Source organism: Salmo salar, chromosome 26 (assembly GCF_965601325.2).
Source record: "Salmo salar chromosome 26, fSalSal1, whole genome shotgun sequence".
Classification (NCBI taxonomy): domain Eukaryota; kingdom Metazoa; phylum Chordata; class Actinopteri; order Salmoniformes; family Salmonidae; genus Salmo; species Salmo salar.
Genome location: NC_138316.1, coordinates 33,760,949 through 33,780,306, shown reverse-complemented (window position 1 = coordinate 33,780,306; position 19,358 = coordinate 33,760,949). Strand labels below are relative to the sequence as shown.

The 19,358-nt window shown below is 45.0% G+C and overlaps 1 protein-coding gene across 4 annotated transcripts in view; it reads left to right on the top strand.

Annotated features, from left to right (window-relative positions):
* Positions 1 to 19,358, top strand: part of LOC106587727 (semaphorin-6D) — a 259,286-nt gene that overhangs the window by 139,925 nt on the left and 100,003 nt on the right. For all 4 annotated transcript variants that reach the window (XM_082969637.1, XM_082969641.1, XM_082969640.1 and 1 more), the window contains exon 3: positions 17,168 to 17,206. In XM_082969637.1, the coding sequence (XP_082825763.1) occupies positions 17,168 to 17,206 (39 nt within the window). The remainder of the gene's footprint in view (positions 1 to 17,167; positions 17,207 to 19,358) is intronic.

The window sequence follows — 19,358 nt, the reverse complement described above, 5'->3', positions numbered from 1 at the left end:
AAGATAACCATACCTCCCTCCATTCAGTCAGACAACCATACCTCCCTCCATTCAGCCATACAACCATCCCTCCCCAATCAGTCAGACAACCATACCTCCCTCCATTCAGTCAGACAACAATATCTCCCTCCATTCAGTCAGACAACCATTCCTCCCTTCATTAGTCAGACAAACATACCTCCCTCCGTTCAGTCAGACAACAATTCCTCCCTCCATTCAGTCAGACAGCCATACCTCGCTCCATTCAGTCAGACAACCATACCTCCCTCCATTCAGTAAGACAACCATACATCCCTCTATTCAGTAAGACAACCATACCTCCCTCCATTCAGTAAGACAACCATACCTCCCTCCATTCAGTAAGACAACCATACCTCCCTCCATTCAGTAAGACAACCATACCACCCCCCATTCAGTAAGACAACCATACCTCCCTCCATTCAGTAAGACAACCATACCACCCCCCATTCAGTAAGACAACCATTCCTCCCTCCATTCAGTAAGACAACCATACCTACCTCCATTCAGTAAGACAACCATACCTCCCTCCATTCAGTAAGACAACCATACCTCCCTCCATTCAGTAAGACAACAATACCTCCCTCCATTCAGTAAGAGAACCATACCTCCCTCCATTCAGTCAGACAACCATACCACCCCCCATTCATTCAGACAACCATACCTCCCTCCACTCAGTCAGACAACCATACCACCCCCCATTCATTCAGACAACCATACCTCCCTCCACTCAGTCAGACAACCATACCTCCCTCCATTCATTCAGACAACCATACCTCCCTCCACTCAGTCAGACAACCATACCACCCCCCATTCATTCAGACAACCATACCTCCCTCCACTCAGTCAGACAACCATACCACCCCCCATTCATTCAGACAACCATACCTCCCTCCACTCAGTCAGACAACCATACCACCATCCATTCATTCAGACAACCATACATTCCTCCATTCAAGAACAACCATACCTCCCTCGATTTAGTCAGACAACCATACCTCCCTCCATTCAGTCAGACAACCATACCTCCCTCCATTCAGTCAGACAACAATTCCTCCCTCCATTCAGTCAGACAGCCATACCTCGCTCCATTCAGTCAGACAACCATACCTCCCTCCATTCAGTAAGACAACCATAACTCCCTCTATTCAGTAAGACAACCATACCTCCCTCTATTCAGTAAGACAACCATACCTCCCTCCATTCAGTAAGACAACCATACCACCCCCCATTCAGTAAGACAACCATACCTCCCTCCATTCAGTAAGACAACCATACCTCCCTCCATTCAGTAAGACAACCATACCTCCCTCCACTCAGTCAGACAACCATACCACCCCCCATTCATTCAGACAACCATACCTCCCTCCACTCAGTCAGACAACCATACCACCATCCATTCATTCAGACAACCATACATCCCTCCATTCAAGAACAACCATACCTCCCTCGATTTAGTCAGACAACCATACCTCCTTCCATTCAGTCAGACAACCATACCTCCCTCCATTCAGTCAGACAACCATACCTCCCGCCATTCAGTCAGACAACCATACCTCCCCCTATTAAGTCAGACAACTATAACTCCCCCTATTAAGTCAGACAACTATAACTCCCTCCATTCAGTCAGACAACCATACCTCCCTCCATTCAGTCAGACAACCATACCTCCACCCATTCAGTCAGACAACCATACCTCCCTCCATTCAGTCAGACAACCATACCTACCTCCATTCAGTCAGACAACCATACCTCCCTCCATTCACGGGCAACCATACCTCCCTCCATTCAGTCAGACAACCATACCTCCCTCCATTCAGCCATACAACCATCCCTCCCCATTCAGTCAGACAGCCAAACATCCCCCATTCAGTCACACAACCATACCTCCCTCCAATCAGTCAGACAACCATACCTCCCTCCATTCAGTCAGACAACCATACCTCCCTCCATTCAAAGACAACCATACCTCCCTCCGTTCAGTCAGACAACAATATCTCCCTCCATTCAGTCAGACAACCATTCCTCCCCATTCAGTCAGACAGCCAAACATCACCCATTCAGTCAGACAACCATACCTCCCTCCATTCAGTCAGACAACCATACCTACCTCCATTCAGTCAGACAACCATACCTCCCTCCATTCACGGGCAGCCATACCTCCCTCCATTCAGTAAGACAACCATACCACCCCCCCATTCAGTCAGACAACCATAACTCCCTGCATTCAGTCAGACAACCATACCTCCCTCCATTCAGCCATACAACCATCCCTCCCCCATTCAGTCAGACAACAATACCTCCCCATTTCAGTCAGACAACCATACCTCCCTCCATTCAGTCAGACAACCATACCTCTCCCCATTCAGTCAGACAACCATACCTCACTCCATTCAGTCAGACAACAATACCTCCCTCCATTCAGTCAGACAACCATACCTCCCTCCATTCAGCCAGACAATAACACCTCCCTCCATTCAGTCAGACAATAATACCTCCCCCATTCAGTCAGACAACCATACCTCTCTCGATTCAGTCAGACAACCATACCTCCCCCCATTCAGTCAGACAACCATACCTCCCTCCATTCAGTCAGACAACCATACCTCCCTCCAATCAGTCTGACAACCATACCTCCCTCAGTTCAGACAGACAAACATACCTCGCTCCGTTCAGTCAGACAACCATACCTCCCTCCGTTCAGTCAGACAACAATACTTCCCTCCGTTCAGTCACACAACAATTCCTCCTTCCATTCAGTCAGACAGCCAAACATCCCCCATTCAGTCAGACAACCATACCTCCCTCCAATCAGTCAGACAACCATACCTCCCTCCATTCAGTCAGACAACCATACCTCCCTCCATTCAAAGACAACCATACCTCCCTCCGTTCAGTCAGACAACAATATCTCCCTCCATTCAGTCAGACAACCATTCCTCCCTTCATTAGTCAGACAAACATACCTCCCTCCGTTCAGTCAGACAACAATTCCTCCCTCCATTCAGTCAGACAGCCATACCTCGCTCCATTCAGTCAGACAACCATACCTCCCTCCATTCAGTAAGACAACCATACCTCCCTCTATTCAGTAAGACAACCATACCTCCCTCCATTCAGTAAGACAACCATACCACCCCCCATTCAGTAAGACAACCATACCTCCCTCCATTCAGTAAGACAACCATACCTCCCTCCATTCAGTAAGACAACCATACCTCCCTCCATTCAGTCAGACAACCATACCACCCCCCATTCATTCATACAACCATACCTCCCTCCCTCCACTCAGTCAGACAACCATACCACCCCCCATTCATTCAGACAACCATACCTCCCTCCACTCAGTCAGACAACCATACCACCATCCATTCATTCAGACAACCATACATCCCTCCATTCAAGAACAACCATACCTCCCTCGATTTAGTCAGACAACCATGCCTCCCTCTATTCAGTAAGACAACCATACCTCCCTCCATTCAGTAAGACAACCATACCACCCCCATTCAGTAAGACAACCATACCTCCCTCCATTCAGTAAGACAACCATACCTCCCTCCATTCAGTAAGACAACCATACCTCCCTCCATTCAGTAAGACAACCATACCTCCCTCCACTCAGTCAGACAACCATACCACCCCCCATTCATTCAGACAACCATACCTCCCTCCACTCAGTCAGACAACCATACCACCATCCATTCATTCAGACAACCATACATCCCTCCATTCAAGAACATCCATACCTCCCTCGATTTAGTCAGACAACCATACCTCCTTCCATTCAGTCAGACAACCATACCTCCCTCCATTCAGTCAGACAACCATACCTCCCGCCATTCAGTCAGACAACCATACCTCCCCCTATTAAGTCAGACAACTATAACTCCCCCTATTAAGTCAGACAACTATAACTCCCTCCATTCAGTCAGACAACCATACCTCCCTCCATTCAGTCAGACAACCATACCTCCCTCCATTCAGTCAGACAACCATACCTCCCCCCATTCAGTCAGACAACCATACCTCCCTCCATTCAGTCAGACAACCATACCTACCTCCATTCAGTCAGACAACCATACCTCCCTCCATTCACGGGCAACCATACCTCCCTCCATTCAGTAAGACAACCATACCACCCCCATTCAGTCAGACAACCATAACTCCCTGCATTCAGTCAGACAACCATACCTCCCTCCATTCAGCCATACAACCATCCCTCCCCCATTCAGTCAGACAACAATACCTCTCCCCATTCAGTCAGACAACCATACCTCACTCCATTCAGTCAGACAACAATACCTCCCTCCATTCAGTCAGACAACCATACCTCCCTCCATTCAGCCAGACAATAACACCTCCCTCCATTCAGTCAGACAATAATACCTCCCCCATTCAGTCAGACAACCATACCTCTCTCGATTCCGTCAGACAACCATACCTCCCCCCATTCTGTCAGACAACCATACCTCCCTCCATTCAGTCAGACAACCATACCTCCCTCAGTTCAGACAGACAAACATACCTCGCTCCGTTCAGTCAGACAACCATACCTCCCTCCGTTCAGTCAGACAACAATACTTCCCTCCGTTCAGTCACACAACAATTCCTCCTTCCATTCAGTCAGACAACCATACATCCCTCCATCCAGTCAGACAACCATACCCCCTCCATTCAGCCATACAACCATCTCTCCCCATTCAGTCAGACAGCCAAACATCCCCCATTCAGTCAGACAACCATACCTCCCTCCAATCAGTCAGACAACCATACCTCCCTCCATTCAGTCAGACAACCATACCTCCCTCCATTCAAAGACAACCATACCTCCCTCCGTTCAGTCAGACAACAATATCTCCCTCCATTCAGTCAGACAACCATTCCTCCCTTCATTAGTCAGACAAACATACCTCCCTCCGTTCAGTCAGACAACAATTCCTCCCTCCATTCAGTCAGACAGCCATACCTCGCTGCATTCAGTCAGACAACCATACCTCCCTCCATTCAGTCATTGAACCATACCTCCCCCCATTCAGTCAGACAACCATACCTCCCTCCCTCCATTCAGTCAGACAACCATACCTCCCTCCCTCCATTCAGTCAGACAACCATACCTCACTCCATTCAGTCAGACAACCATACCTCCCACCGTTCAGTCAGACAACAATACCTCCCCGCATTCAGTCAGACATCCATACATCACTCCATTTATTCAGACAACCATACCTCTCTCCATTCAGTCAGACAACCATACCTCCCTCCATTCAGTCAGACAACCATACCACCCTCCATTCAGTCAGACAACCATACCTCCCTCCAATCAGTCAGACAACCATAACTCCCTCCGTTCAGTCAGACAACCATACCTCCCACCGTTCAGTCATACAACAATACCTCCCCCCATTCAGTCAGACATCCATACCTCCCTCCATTCACTCAGACAACCATACCTCTCTCCATTCAGTCAGACAACCATACTTCCCTCCATTCTGTCAGACAACCATACCTCCCTCCAATCAGTCAGACAACCATACCTCTCTCCATTCAGTCAGACAACCATACCTCCCTCCATTCTGTCAGACAACCATACCTCACTCCATTCAGTCAGACAACCATTCCTCCCTCCAGTCAGACAACCATACCTCCCACCGTTCAGTCAGACAACAATACCTCCCCCCATTCAGTCAGACATCCATACATCCCTCCATTCATTCAGACAACCATACCTCCCTCCATTCAGTCAGACAACCATACCTCCCTCCATTCTGTCAGACAACCATACCTCCCTCCATTCAGTCAGACAATCATACCTCCCTCCGTTCAGTCAGACAACCATACTTCCCTCCGTTCAGTCAGACAATAATACCTCCCCCCATTCAGTCAGACAATAATACCTCCCCCCATTCAGTCAGACAATAATACCTCCCCCCATTCAGTCAGACAACCATACCTCTCTCCATTCAGTCAGACAACCATACCTCCCCCCATTCTGTCAGACAACCATACCTCCCTCCATTCAGTCAGACAACCATACCTCCCTCCCTCCCTCCATTCAGTCAGACAACCATACCTCCCTCCATTCAGTCAGACAACCATACCACCCTCCATTCAGTCAGAAAACCATACTTCCCTCCTTTCAGTCAGACAACCATACCTCCATCCGTTCAGTCAGACAACAATACCTCCCCCTTTCAGTCATTCAACCATACCTCCCTCCATTCAGTCAGACAACCATACCTCCCTCCATTCAGTCAGACAACCATACCTCCCTCCATTCATTCAGACAACCATACCTCCTTCCATTCAGTCAGACAACCATACCTCCCTCCGTTCAGTCAGACAACCATACCTCCCTCCGTTCAGTCAGACAACAATTCCTCCCCCCATTCATTCAGACAACCATACCTCCCTCCATTCATTCAGACAACCATTCCTCCCCCCATTCATTCAGACAACCATACCTCCCTCCATTCAGTCAGACAACCATACCTCCCTCCATTCAGTCAGACAACCATTCCTCCCCCCATTCATTCAGACAACCATACCTCCCTCCATTCAGTCAGACAACCACACCTCCCTCCATTCAGTCAGACAACCATACCTCCCTTCATTTAGGCAGACAACCATACCTCCAATCAGTCAGACAACCATCTTTCCATTCAGATAGACATCCTCCATTCCTCCAATCAGACAGAGTAGATTATCCCCTACCTATTGTACCTTGTGTCTGACAGTGTTTGTGTGTGTGTGTGTGTCGGGGGGTGGGGGGGGCTCTCTCTAGGAGCTTTGAGTTCCATCTAATTCCACCTAATAACAGGTTAGATACCCAACAGTACCCCGACAACCCCCAAATACAACCTATCGGACGAGGAGACTGGAAATAGCATCATAGTTATAGAAGGAACCAGCAGCACAGCCCTTTGGTTATTATGTTAGACAAACAGCAACATTCTGACACCTACATATAGCTGCCACATTCTAGTAACTTTACTAATTCTCCAAGGTTTTCCAGAAATTCTGGTCGGAATATTACTGAAATAATGAGAGGAATAAGCAGGAAACTCCAGCCTGATTTCATACCTGGGAATTTTGGGAATGTTAACTGAATTTGCAACCATACACCCACCAGACACAGCCATGGGGAGGAGTAGGAGACATGAAACAGTGTCACCATTGACATAGTGTATATGTATCAGAGGATATGACTACATCTGTTTCAGTAGTGATGTAGCTCTGGAGGATATGACTCTTTCTGTTTCAGTAGTGATGCAGATCTGGAGGATATGACTACATCTGTTTCAGTAGTGATGTAGCTCTGGAGGATATGACTGTCTCTGTTTCAGTAGTGATGTAGCTCTGGAGGATATGACTGTCTCTGTTTCAGTATAGTGATGTAGCTCTGGAGGATATGACTGTCTCTGTTTCAGTAGTGATGTAGCTCAGAAGGATATGACTGCCTCTGCTTCAGTAGTGATGTAGCTCTGGAGGATATGACTGCCTCTGTTTCAGTATAGTGATGTAGCTCTGGAGGATATGACTGCCTCTGTTTCAGTATAGTGATGTAGTTCTGGAGGATATGACTGTCTCTGTTTCAGTAGTGATGTAGCTCAGGAGGATATGACTGCCTCTGCTTCAGTAGTGATGTAGCTCTGGAGGATATGACTGTCTCTGTTTCAGTATAGTGATGTAGTTTTGGGGGATATGACTGTCTCTGTTTCAGTATAGTGATGTAGCTCTAGAGGAAATGACTGCCTCTGTTTCAGTATAGTGATGTAGCTCTGGAGGATATGACTGCCTCTGTTTCAGTATAGTGATGTAGCTCTGGAGGATATGACTGTCTCTTTCAGTATAGTGATGTAGCTCTGGAGGATATGACTGTCTCTGTTTCAGTATAGTGATGTAGCTCTGGAGGATATGACTGCCTCTGTTTCAGTATAGTGATGTAGCTCTGGAGGATATGACTGTCTCTGTTTCAGTATAGTGATGTAGCTCTGGAGGATATGACTGCCTCTGTTTCAGTATAGTGATGTAGCTCTGGAGGATATGACTGCCTCTGTTTCAGTATAGTGATGTAGCTCTGGAGGATATGACTGCCTCTGTTTCAGTATAGTGATGTAGCTCTGGAGGATATGACTGTCTCTTTCAGTATAGTGATGTAGCTCTGGAGGATATGACTGTCTCTGTTTCAGTATAGCGATGTAGCTCTGGAGGATAGGACTGTCTCTGTTTCAGTATAGTGATGTAGCTCTGGAGGATATGACTGTCTCTTTCAGTATAGTGATGTAGTTTTGGGGGATATGACTGTCTCTGTTTCAGTATAGTGATGTAGCTCTGGAGGATATGACTGTCTCTGTTTCAGTATAGTGATGTAGCTCTGGAGGATATGACTGTCTCTGTTTCAGTATAGTGGTGTAGCTCTGGAGGATATGACTGCCTCTGTTTCAGTATAGTGATGTAGCTCTGGAGGATATGACTGCCTCTGTTTCAGTATAGTGATGTAGCTCTGGAGGATATGACTGTCTCTGTTTCAGTATAGTGATGTAGCTCTGGAGGATATGACTGTCTCTGTTTCAGTATAGTGATGTAGCTCTGGAGGATATGACTGCCTCTGTTTCAGTATAGTGATGTAGCTCTGGAGGATATGACTGCCTCTGTTTCAGTATAGTGATGTAGCTCTGGAGGATATGACTGCCTCTGTTTCAGTATAGTGATTAGCTCTGGAGGATATGACTGTCTCTGTTTCAGTATAGTGATGTAGCTCTGGAGGATATGACTGTCTCTGTTTCAGTATAGTGATGTAGCTCTGGAAGATATGACTGTCTCTGTTTCAGTATAGTGATGTTGCTCTGGAGGATATGACTGCCTCTGTTTCAGTATAGTGATGTAGCTCTGGAGGATATGACTGCCTCTGTTTCAGTATAGTGATGTAGCTCTGGAGGATATGACTGCCTCTGTTTCAGTATAGTGATGTAGCTCTGGAGGATATGACTGTCTCTGTTTCAGTATAGCGATGTAGCTCTGGAGGATATGACTGTCTCTGTTTCAGTATAGCGATGTAGCTCTGGAGGATATGAGTGGAAAATAAGCTAAGCACAGGCAAACTCCAAGAGGAAAACCTGGTTCAGTCTGCTTTCCAACAGACACTGGGAGACAAATTCACCTTTCAGACAAGACCTTTCACCTGTCAGACAATAACCTAAAACACAAGGCCAAAAATACACTAGAGTTGCTTACCAATACGACATTGAATGTTCCTGAGTGGCCTAGTTGATGTTTTGACTTAAAACTATTTGAAAATCTATGGCAAGACTTGATAATGGTTGTCTAGCAATGATCAATAACCAACTTGACAGAGCTTGAATAATTTTTTTAAGAATAATGTGCAAATAATGTACAATCCAGATGAGCAAAACTCTTAGAGACTTACTCAGAAAGACTCACAGACAGCTGTGATCGATGCCAAAGGTGATGCTAATATGTATTGACTCAGGGGGTTGAATACTTATCTAATCAAGATATATTACTGTTTTATATTTCATAAAAGCTGTAGCCAACTAGCTAGAATATTTTCTTCCGCTTTTGAAATCACAGTGTCACACCCTGACCTGAGAGAGACGGTTTATTTCTCTATTTTATTAGGTCAGGGTGTGGGGTGGGCATTCTATGTTTTGTATTTCTTTGTTTTGGGCCGAGTATGGTTCCTGATCAGAGGCAGCTGTCTATCGTTGTCTTTGATTAGGAATCATACTTAGGCAGCCTTTTCCCATCTGTGTTTGTGGGTAGTTGTTTTCTGTTTTGTTATATGTGACCTGACAGAACTGTTGGCTTTTGTTTTGTTTCTTTGTTCTAGTGTTCTCAGCATTAAATTAATTATGAACACTTACCATGCTGCGCTTTGGTCCCCTTCCTCTAACGACAGCTGTAACACAGAGTATTTTGTGTAGATCATTGACAAAAAATGACAATAAAATCCTATTTAGTCCACACAACAAAATTTGGAAAAAGTAAAAGGGGTGTGAATTCTTTCTGAAGGCACTGAGGACACAGAGGTTTGGACCTTGGTAAAGTTTACTACAAGCAAGATTCAGAGCATAGCGCGGTGTTGCAATTTCATTTATCGTCACAATACATATTTTCCGGCATTCAACATTCATTTTTCTGCCTGAAAAAGGGGGTGCAACTCAATATTAGGAAGGTGTTCCTAATGTTTTGTAAACACAGGGTAGGTAGAATTGCAGGAAATTATCTGTAAAACTGCAACAAAAACATTTCTGTAAAGTATACACATTTGTTTACCTTTTGTTAATAAAATATTTGTTCTGCTAACAGATCCCTTTGTACGTATTAAATTATAGTTTTTAATCCCGGTGCTGAGTTAATGTGAGTTAATGTGTAGCGGCTAATTGTATAGCAAATAGGCTATGTGTCTGTAGATCAACTGAGGTGACTGAAGCTACAGGAAGCAGTGTGATAATGGCTGGGCTCATTGTTGCTTGTTTTTGCTGTTCTCCAAATAGCATTTAAAAAAGTTACAATTGTATATAAATGCAGTACCTCAATAAAACTCAGACCCTGGCTATGGCCCTGGAGACAGCGTTGGGAAGAGAGAGAGAGATGAGAGAGAGTTGTGAGAGGAATAGAGAGGGGACAGAAAGAGGACAGAGAGAGGAGAGACACACCTTTTCAAATCCGACCCCACACAGGGAGGTAATACTTTCTGTAAATACCAGGAACCTGAGGAGAGAAACACAGGCGCACACACACGCTTGACAGGGAGACAAAGTCATTCTAACAACTGCTGCAGACCAGTCAATCAGGAGGCAATTAACCCTCCTTAGCTAATATACACACACACACACACACACACACACACACACACACACACACACACACACACACACACACACACACACACACACACACACACACACACACACACACACACACACACACACACACACACACACACACACACACACACACATAAAAACTCCCCCGCAGCTAGCTAGAGAGAGATGCTGCCAATGATGTGCAGGGACACAAGGAGGCAGACTGACAGACAGACGTCAGTCAATGACACACACCCCCACAAAAGCAAGCACGCACACACACAGTCCTAGACAGAAACAAACCTCCAGATAACCAACATCAACCATGCATGGACTGTCACTATCACCCTAAACACAATTATAATCTGCCGTAGTGTAATGTCTTCGTAGATGAAGTGGATCAGGGGTGAAGAGTGTTTCTCTCTCAGTGAGAATAGCTATATAATGAGTCAAACATTACCTATAGGACAGGACATCCTATCATTATTATCTATTCATTCACTTATCCTTTCTCTTCAGGTGATCCAGTAGAGATTAAACATCAGCAGCACTAAATGAGGATTATACATTTAATGTAATTCATGTAAATGTAGTGCTGAGTTGAGACTAATGAGTGTCGGCATAGGGACAGGGGAGAGAGTAAATATTTACATTATGTACACACGCAAAGCTGGGAATCTATTAGCACTCTGTCTGTCTGTCTGTCTGTCTGTCTGTCTGTCTGTCTGTCTGTCTGTCTGTCTGTCTGTCTGTCTGTCTGTCTGTCTGTCTGTCTGTCTGTCTGTCTGTCTGTCTGTCTGTCTGTCTGTCTGTCTGTCTGTCTGTCTGTCTGTCTGTCTGTCTGTCTGTCTGTCTGTCTGTCTGTCTGTCTGTCTGTGTGGCCAAGTAATTATTGAGGTATCTGCCTGGGGACTCACAGAACACACACACACACCTCTAATTCAAGGAGAACCAAGGTTAAGGTTAATGTGTGTGTGAGCCACTCTAGTCATGTACTGCTATCATGTCACATATCAACGATCTCACCACAATATCTAGAGATCAGTATCAGTATACACAGTATCACAGGCCCTGCATAAAAATAATATTGTCTACCTGACGCACAGCCAGCACGCTTTGTGGCTAATACCTCTGACAATACCCCCACATGATTACTATTGAACACACACAAACACTCATCACCTCAGCTCCCGGCCGTATCTCTCTAGGGCCTTCTGATTAGAGAGGAGAGGAGAGGAGAGGAGAGGAGAGGAGAGGAGAGGAGAGGAGAGGAGAGGAGAGGAGAGGAGAGGAGAGGAGAGGAGAGGAGAGGAGAGGAGAGGAGAGGAGAGGAGAGGAGAGGAGAGGAGAGGAGATGAGAGGAGAAGCGCATATTCCCAAACAGCAGTGTTCTACAGGAGAATATAAATGTGGGCATGCCTGTATGCAAACTAACACAAAGGACAGGGCAGAACCAAGTGACCTGCATGAATACAGCATGCTGCTGTCAACAGAGAGAGAGCGAGAGAGAGAGAGAGAGAGAGAGAGAGAAGGGCGGGCCTGTTTTTTATGTTAAAAATACCTTTAATGGCCCAATAACGTATTTTTAAACCACTTTAGTACACTCTTCACTTCATTGTAACAGAAGCAGAGAGGATATGAAAGAGGGATACAGGAGTTAAAGAAAGAGATGCTGAGGTGAGTAATTAAGATCCTAGAGGAGGGAGATGTGGAGATTTAACCCGTCCTAACGCTGACTAGCTGTCCTTCCCCATCTATCGTTCAGACTCAACACACTGATACACACAGGGCTGGACCAGATGGTACGATACACTCACACCACATGGTTAACAGAAACACACACACACACACACACACACACACACACACACACACACACACACACACACACACACACACACACACACACACACACACACACACACACACACACACACACACACACACACACAGCCTCTTTAAGGTGCTAGCCGAGTCAGTGCTGTTGGATCAAAGTGTGTCTAGACACCATGCGGACCACGGCTGGTTAGTTTCAACGCCAGGCTGCCTAATGCATAATTACCACAGACCTGGCACCGGGCGGACCAGAGGTCGCTGAGTCCCTTCGATCGGCTCATAGCCTCATACACACACCTGAGTTTGGTGTCGATTAGGCCAGCACCGGTCAGGCTGGCATCACCTGACTATCCTTGTCCACTCAGCACAATGGCCAGAGTACAGCAGCCTCATTACACACAATGTGTGTGTGTGTCCTCTCAGTACATTGGCCAGGGGACAGCGGTCTCATTATACAGCCAATCAGTCACTCCAGCTCCGATGCAGGAAGGGAGAGGTGAATGATGGGTAATAAAGGTGTTCTAGAATGTTACAGAGGACGTGTGGGGCGAGCGAGGGTAAAACCAGGGATATAGTGCTAAGGAAAAGGTGGGAAAACTGACATGATGAGCAGTGATTACAGAAACACTGATGCTAACTAACAATGTTGCCATATGTGAGTAAAGCTAGACATTTTTAAATGGTATTTGAGTGTGCTAACACAACAGTACAGTGCATCACTGGATAAAACAGGATGAAACACTGTCTTTCAGAAGTTGACTATTAAAATGTAACCAGTCTCGCAAAGACACTAGGGCCAGTAACCGAAAGGTCGCTAGTTTGAATCCCTGAGTCGACAAGGTGAAGAAATCTGCTGATATGCCCTTGAGGAAAGCACTTAGTCCTAATTGTTCCAGGGTCTGATAATGGCAGACCCTGGCCGTGACCCTACTCTCCGAGGGTGTCTCGGGGAGAGTGGGATATGAAATAAACACATTTCCAATTCACACATGCTTATTAATTATACCTATATGTGTGAAATAGGACAAAAATAAGCACCCACCAAATTATTATTATTATATTTTTGGACTGATAAATAAATTGGTTTCACCATCTTGGATATGTTTTGTACCTCCCTTCCTGGCCGGCTGTATTAGTTCCTATGATAGGTGAGCCACAGTGGGTTTCAGACAAATGTCACTCCCTTGCAGGTCCCTATAATTGTATTTTTCAAAATGTCACAGAAGTTGTCACAGTTTTTAATTTATCATCGACATTTCATGACATTTTGTAGAGACCTAAAAAAATATATAAAAAGGTTTTGCAGGTACATTTTCTTTTTCTACAGAGGAATTTCGTAGACAACTAAGAACATTTCAGACAACCTTTCCTTCCCAGAGACGTTAGACTGAGGATCGAGCATCCACCACCTTTCCTTCCATACTCCAGAGACGTTAGACTGAGGATCGAGCATCCACCACCTTTCCTTCCATACTCCAGAGACGTTAGACTGAGGATCGAGCATCCACCACCTTTCCTTCCATACTCCAGAGACGTTAGACTGAGGATCGAGCATCCACCACCTTTCCTTCCATACTCCAGAGACGTTAGACTGAGGATCGAGCATCCACCACCTTTCCTTCCATACTCCAGAGACGTTAGACTGAGGATCGAGCATCCATCACCTTTCCTTCCATACTCCAGAGACGTTAGACTGAGGATCGAGCATCCACCACCTTTCCTTCCATACTCCAGAGACGTTAGACTGAGGATCGAGCATCCACCACCTTTCCTTCCATACTCCAGAGACGTTAGACTGAGGATCGAGCATCCACCACCTTTCCTTCCATACTCCAGAGACGTTAGACTGAGGATCGAGCATCCACTACCTTTCCTTCCATACTCCAGAGACGTTAGACTGAGGATCGAGCATCCACCACCTTTCCTTCCAAACTCCAGAGACGTTAGACTGAGGATCGAGCATCCACCACACCTCTCTGTCATCACCCTGATATTAGTGTTAAGTTGTGTCCCAAATGGCACCCTATTCCCTACCTATTCCCTGCACTACTTTTGACCAGAGTGTGTTGTGTGCAGAAGGCAACGAGGCAAGATTGCTGAGCAGAAGATGGCAGATCTGCCACTTGAAAGGATCATGCCAGACATCCCGCCATTTACCAACGTAGGTGTGGATTACTTTGGTCCTATAGAAATCAAAAAGGGAAGAGAAAATGTAAAAAACAAACAAAAAAAACAAGATCTGATAATGGAACTAACTTCATTGGTACTGAGAGAGACCTTAGAGAAGCTCTATCTGCTTTAAACCAAGGCAAGATCCAAGATGCTCTACCTCAGGAAGAAATACAATAGAGTTTCAATCCCCCTGGGCCGTCCCACCACGGAGGAGTCTGGGAAAGGCTCAATGGGATGATTGGCCAGGTGCTCCATTCTGTCCTGAAACAACAGACCCAAGATGAGGAGGGATTGCACACCGTGCTGTGTGAAGTAGAGGCCATTCTAAACAGCTGCCCAATCACCATGGTAACCAATGACCCCCTGGATCTAGAAGCCCTCACCCCAAATCACATTTCACTGTTAATGTCGAAAAAACAGATCTGTACATCAGACGATGTTGGAAACAAGTCCAGTACATGGCAGACTAATTTTGGAAGAGATGGACAGAGGAGTCCTGATGCGAAAGTGGGGCAAAGTGAAACGTTGCTTCCGTGAAGGAGAGATGTGGTCCTGCTGGTGGACCCCATGGCACCACGAAGTGCATGGATACTTGGAAAAATTATTGAGACCAAGCCTGACTCCAGAGGGTTACTATGTGCAGTACACCTGAAGACAAGTACCAACATTATGGAAAGGCCAATATCCAAGATCTGCCTACTGCAAGAAGGTGCCGTCTAAGAGTAAGGCACTTTCAAGTTAAGTAAAGAATTGTTCTGATTTTACACCAAATATAATTGGGGCTGGTGTGTATCAACTCCTGGACATTGGATTTTTATGCGTCAAGACTAACACGTCACCACTGCCTTACTGTGGCTAAAGGATTAGGATGGAAATTGTATTGGGACAATTATATTGGACAATTTAGCCAGTACAGGCTATATATGTAATAGTGTACCATTGAATGTTGACATAGTCTGTGTTAGTTATTGCTCCAGCCAGCAGTAACACTGGTCTGTGGAAGTTCTAAAGCCAGTCAGATCCCTCATCAAACAAACCGCTTGTCCCTTCTCAGATCTATAGGCCTCTTATTGACCTACCACTGACTGGCCTCCAGCCTCCAATACAACAGGGGATTGAGGGGGCTAAAGGCGTCAGCATGCTTCAGTTTAGCTGGCAGCTAGCCGAAGTTGGCCAGGCCAACCGAACGATTGTGCTCGCCTTCGTTTGAAAAACAAGAAAAAAGTGGCAATAGTAAGTACTGTTTGTCAATTTTGAGACGCCGTAGCCACTTCCTCAAAACAGTCAGAATTAATCTAAGATAACTCAAGAAATCTGTCATTAATTTTGATGTTTTTGCCGAGGAGATCTTAGTCTCGCAATTTTACATCTAACTAACATGTTTGGTGCAAACGAGTCGTCTGTCGTCGAATGACAACAAAGACTTGAAGAATCTCTACTGTTGACCAATCACCGACAAATGGGCGTAGAGTAGACTTTGGCTACCGGCTTGCCTAAGTCCAAAACCAACAAAAATGGCACAAAATGTCGTCATAATATATGCACGACTCTTCCGAACTGTTTGGGCTGGGAAGCATATGGATGCCTTAAGGGTTAGGGTGTAGGTTTAGGATTGAAAGGGGGGGTAGAGGGGTTAGTAGAGGTTGAGAGTTGATGGGGTAGAAGGGGTTGGGGGGGGGGGCTAGTTGAGAAAGCTGAAGTTTGAGGAGAAAGGGGGGTAGATTGAGAGTCCCCCAACTCCTATTTCCCAGTGTTTAGTGATGAAAGCTGTTCCCAGCCAGGCTGAATAGAAGCGAACAGGTCCCACAAAGACTGATGGACCATTACTGAGTCTATACTCTGAGGACTCAGGACTCCTGGTCTTAATAGAAAAGAACATTGTCTTGGTTTTTAGCAGACCACAGTTTGACTTGTGAGGGCCACAATACAACGGATGTGTGTTATTGTTGTCGGGGCAAATCAAATGGATAAATCAAGGGTTAAAAAGGAAGGGAAATCTTTCGAAGTTTGTGATTTTTCATGACATCTCTTTTCACACTGTCTATTCAGAGAGAGAACCGTGAACCTGGCAAATATATGTAGTGTTGAAACATTGCAGCTATCACAAGCTGAATAAGATAACTTAAAGAACATAACTTTGTTTCTTTTCAAACTGGCTGCTGTGGAGCAATGTGAGAGGACAGAGTCGTGCACTTGAGCCTTTTAGAAAAACAGCCCGTTGTTATAGAAACACCCCTGGTGGTTGTGTAGCTAACCGTTGTTATAGAAACACCCCTGTAGCTAAATATTTGTTGTTCTTTTCCTTCCAGGTCGTGTGAGAGCATCAGTCTGCGTCGAAGGTGAGAGGGGTGAGTACCCGGGTCGACATCTTCCTCATCTTTCACAGAACTCTGCTTCTAAAAGACTGAAAAAACTCCCTGTTGCTAGTATCACAGCCGCTAGCCTGCTAGCACATTAGCCTCCACTCAGACCTCATACACAGACTCTACCTACTGCTCGCAAAATGACTAGTACCTTGCTAGCAACATCACCGCTAGTCTGTTAGCCTGCTAGCACGTTAGCTTTCTTCTTAGATCACACAACATAGCAGTGCTAGGCTAGAGGAGTACTGGACTACTGTATAGAGTTTGGCAAACTGTTGGAAATGAGCTTTCCATGACAATAATGTTCTGATTTGCATTCTCAGTGGGATGTAGCCTAATTACCTTGGAACTCTCTTTGCCAAAATGGCGCCCATTCAAACTCTAAATCTCAAACCTAGTTGAGCTAAATCTGTATCTATAGCTCTGCAGGGAGAAGCTGGAACTTTGAGCTGTAGAGAGGATAGGATCACACAGACAGACTCCTCTCTCTGAGTCTCTCTGAATCTCTAGGCATGTCTCTGTCTGTGGTAGCATCCCAAATGGCACCTTATTCCATGGGCCCTTGTCAAAAGAAGTGCGCTATATAGGGTATAGGGGGCAATTTGGGATGCAACCTATGCGTCTCTGGCCTATTTTCTCCTACTAGCTCCAGCCAACAGATTCTCATTTATCTCTGCCCACACTTCCATCCTACTTATCTCCCCAGCAGCTGAAGGTCTGGGGGTTTCCGGGGGTTTTGTATTCCGTCTAAAAGTACGTTTAATCCCTTCATTAGCCTGGGAACGGTTGGCCACCCCTGTCATGTGACCAGGCTCTTTGTGTCCCCTCTGTAGGTATAGAGATGGTCTGCTTCCCAAATGGCACCCTATCCCCTATATAGTGCAATAGTTTTGAGCAGGGCCCGCTGGGTGTAGTAGTGCACTATATATGGAATAGGGTGCCATTAGGTCGCACAATGGTTTATGTCTAGAACTGTTGAAATTTACTTGAGAGAGGTGCTGGAGTTTCTCCCAGGAGCTCACAGTGCCTCCAGGAAGGCCTATTAGGTTCACGGAATATCAACTAGCTAGATAGAGAAATATCATCAGGAATACAGCAATATCAACTAGCTAGATAGAGAAATATCATCAGGAATACAGCAATATCAACTAGCTAGATAGAGAAATATCATCAGGAATACAGCAATATCAACTAGCTAGATAGAGAAATATCATCAGGAATACAGCAATATCAACTAGCTAGATAGAGAAATATCATCAGGAATACAGCGATATCAACTAGCTAGATAGAGAAATATCATCAGGAATACAGCAATATCAACTAGCTAGATAGAGAAATATCATCAGGAATACATCAATATCAACTAGCTAGATAGAGAAATATCATCAGGAATACAGCAATATCAACTAGCTAGATAGAGAAATATCATCAGGAATACATCAATATCAACTAGCTAGATAGAGAAATATCATCAGGAATACAGCAATATCAACTAGCTAGATAGAGAAATATCATCAGGAAAACAGCAATATCAACTAGCTAGATAGAGAAATATTATCAGGAATACAGCAATATCAACTAGCTAGATAGAGAAATATCATCAGGAATACATCAATATCAACTAGCTAGATAGAGAAATATCATCAGGAATACAGCAATATCAACTAGCTAGATAGAGAAATATCATCAGGAATACAGCAATATCAACTAGCTAGATAGAGAAATATCATCAGGAATACAGCAATATCAACTAGCTAGATAGAGAAATATCATCAGGAATACAGCAATATCAACTAGCTAGATAGAGAAATATCATCAGGAATACAGCAATATCAACTAGCTAGATAGAGAAATATCATCAGGAATACAGCAATATCAACTAGCTAGATAGAGAAATATCATCAGGAATACAGCAATATCAACTAGCTAGATAGAGAAATATCATCAGGAATACAGCAATATCAACTAGCTAGATAGAGAAATATCATCAGGAATACAGCAATATCAACTAGCTAGATAGAGAAATATCATCAGGAATACAGCAATATCAACTAGCTAGATAGAGAAATATCATCAGGAATACAGCAATATCAACTAGCTAGATAGAGAAATATCATCAGGAATACAGCAATATCAA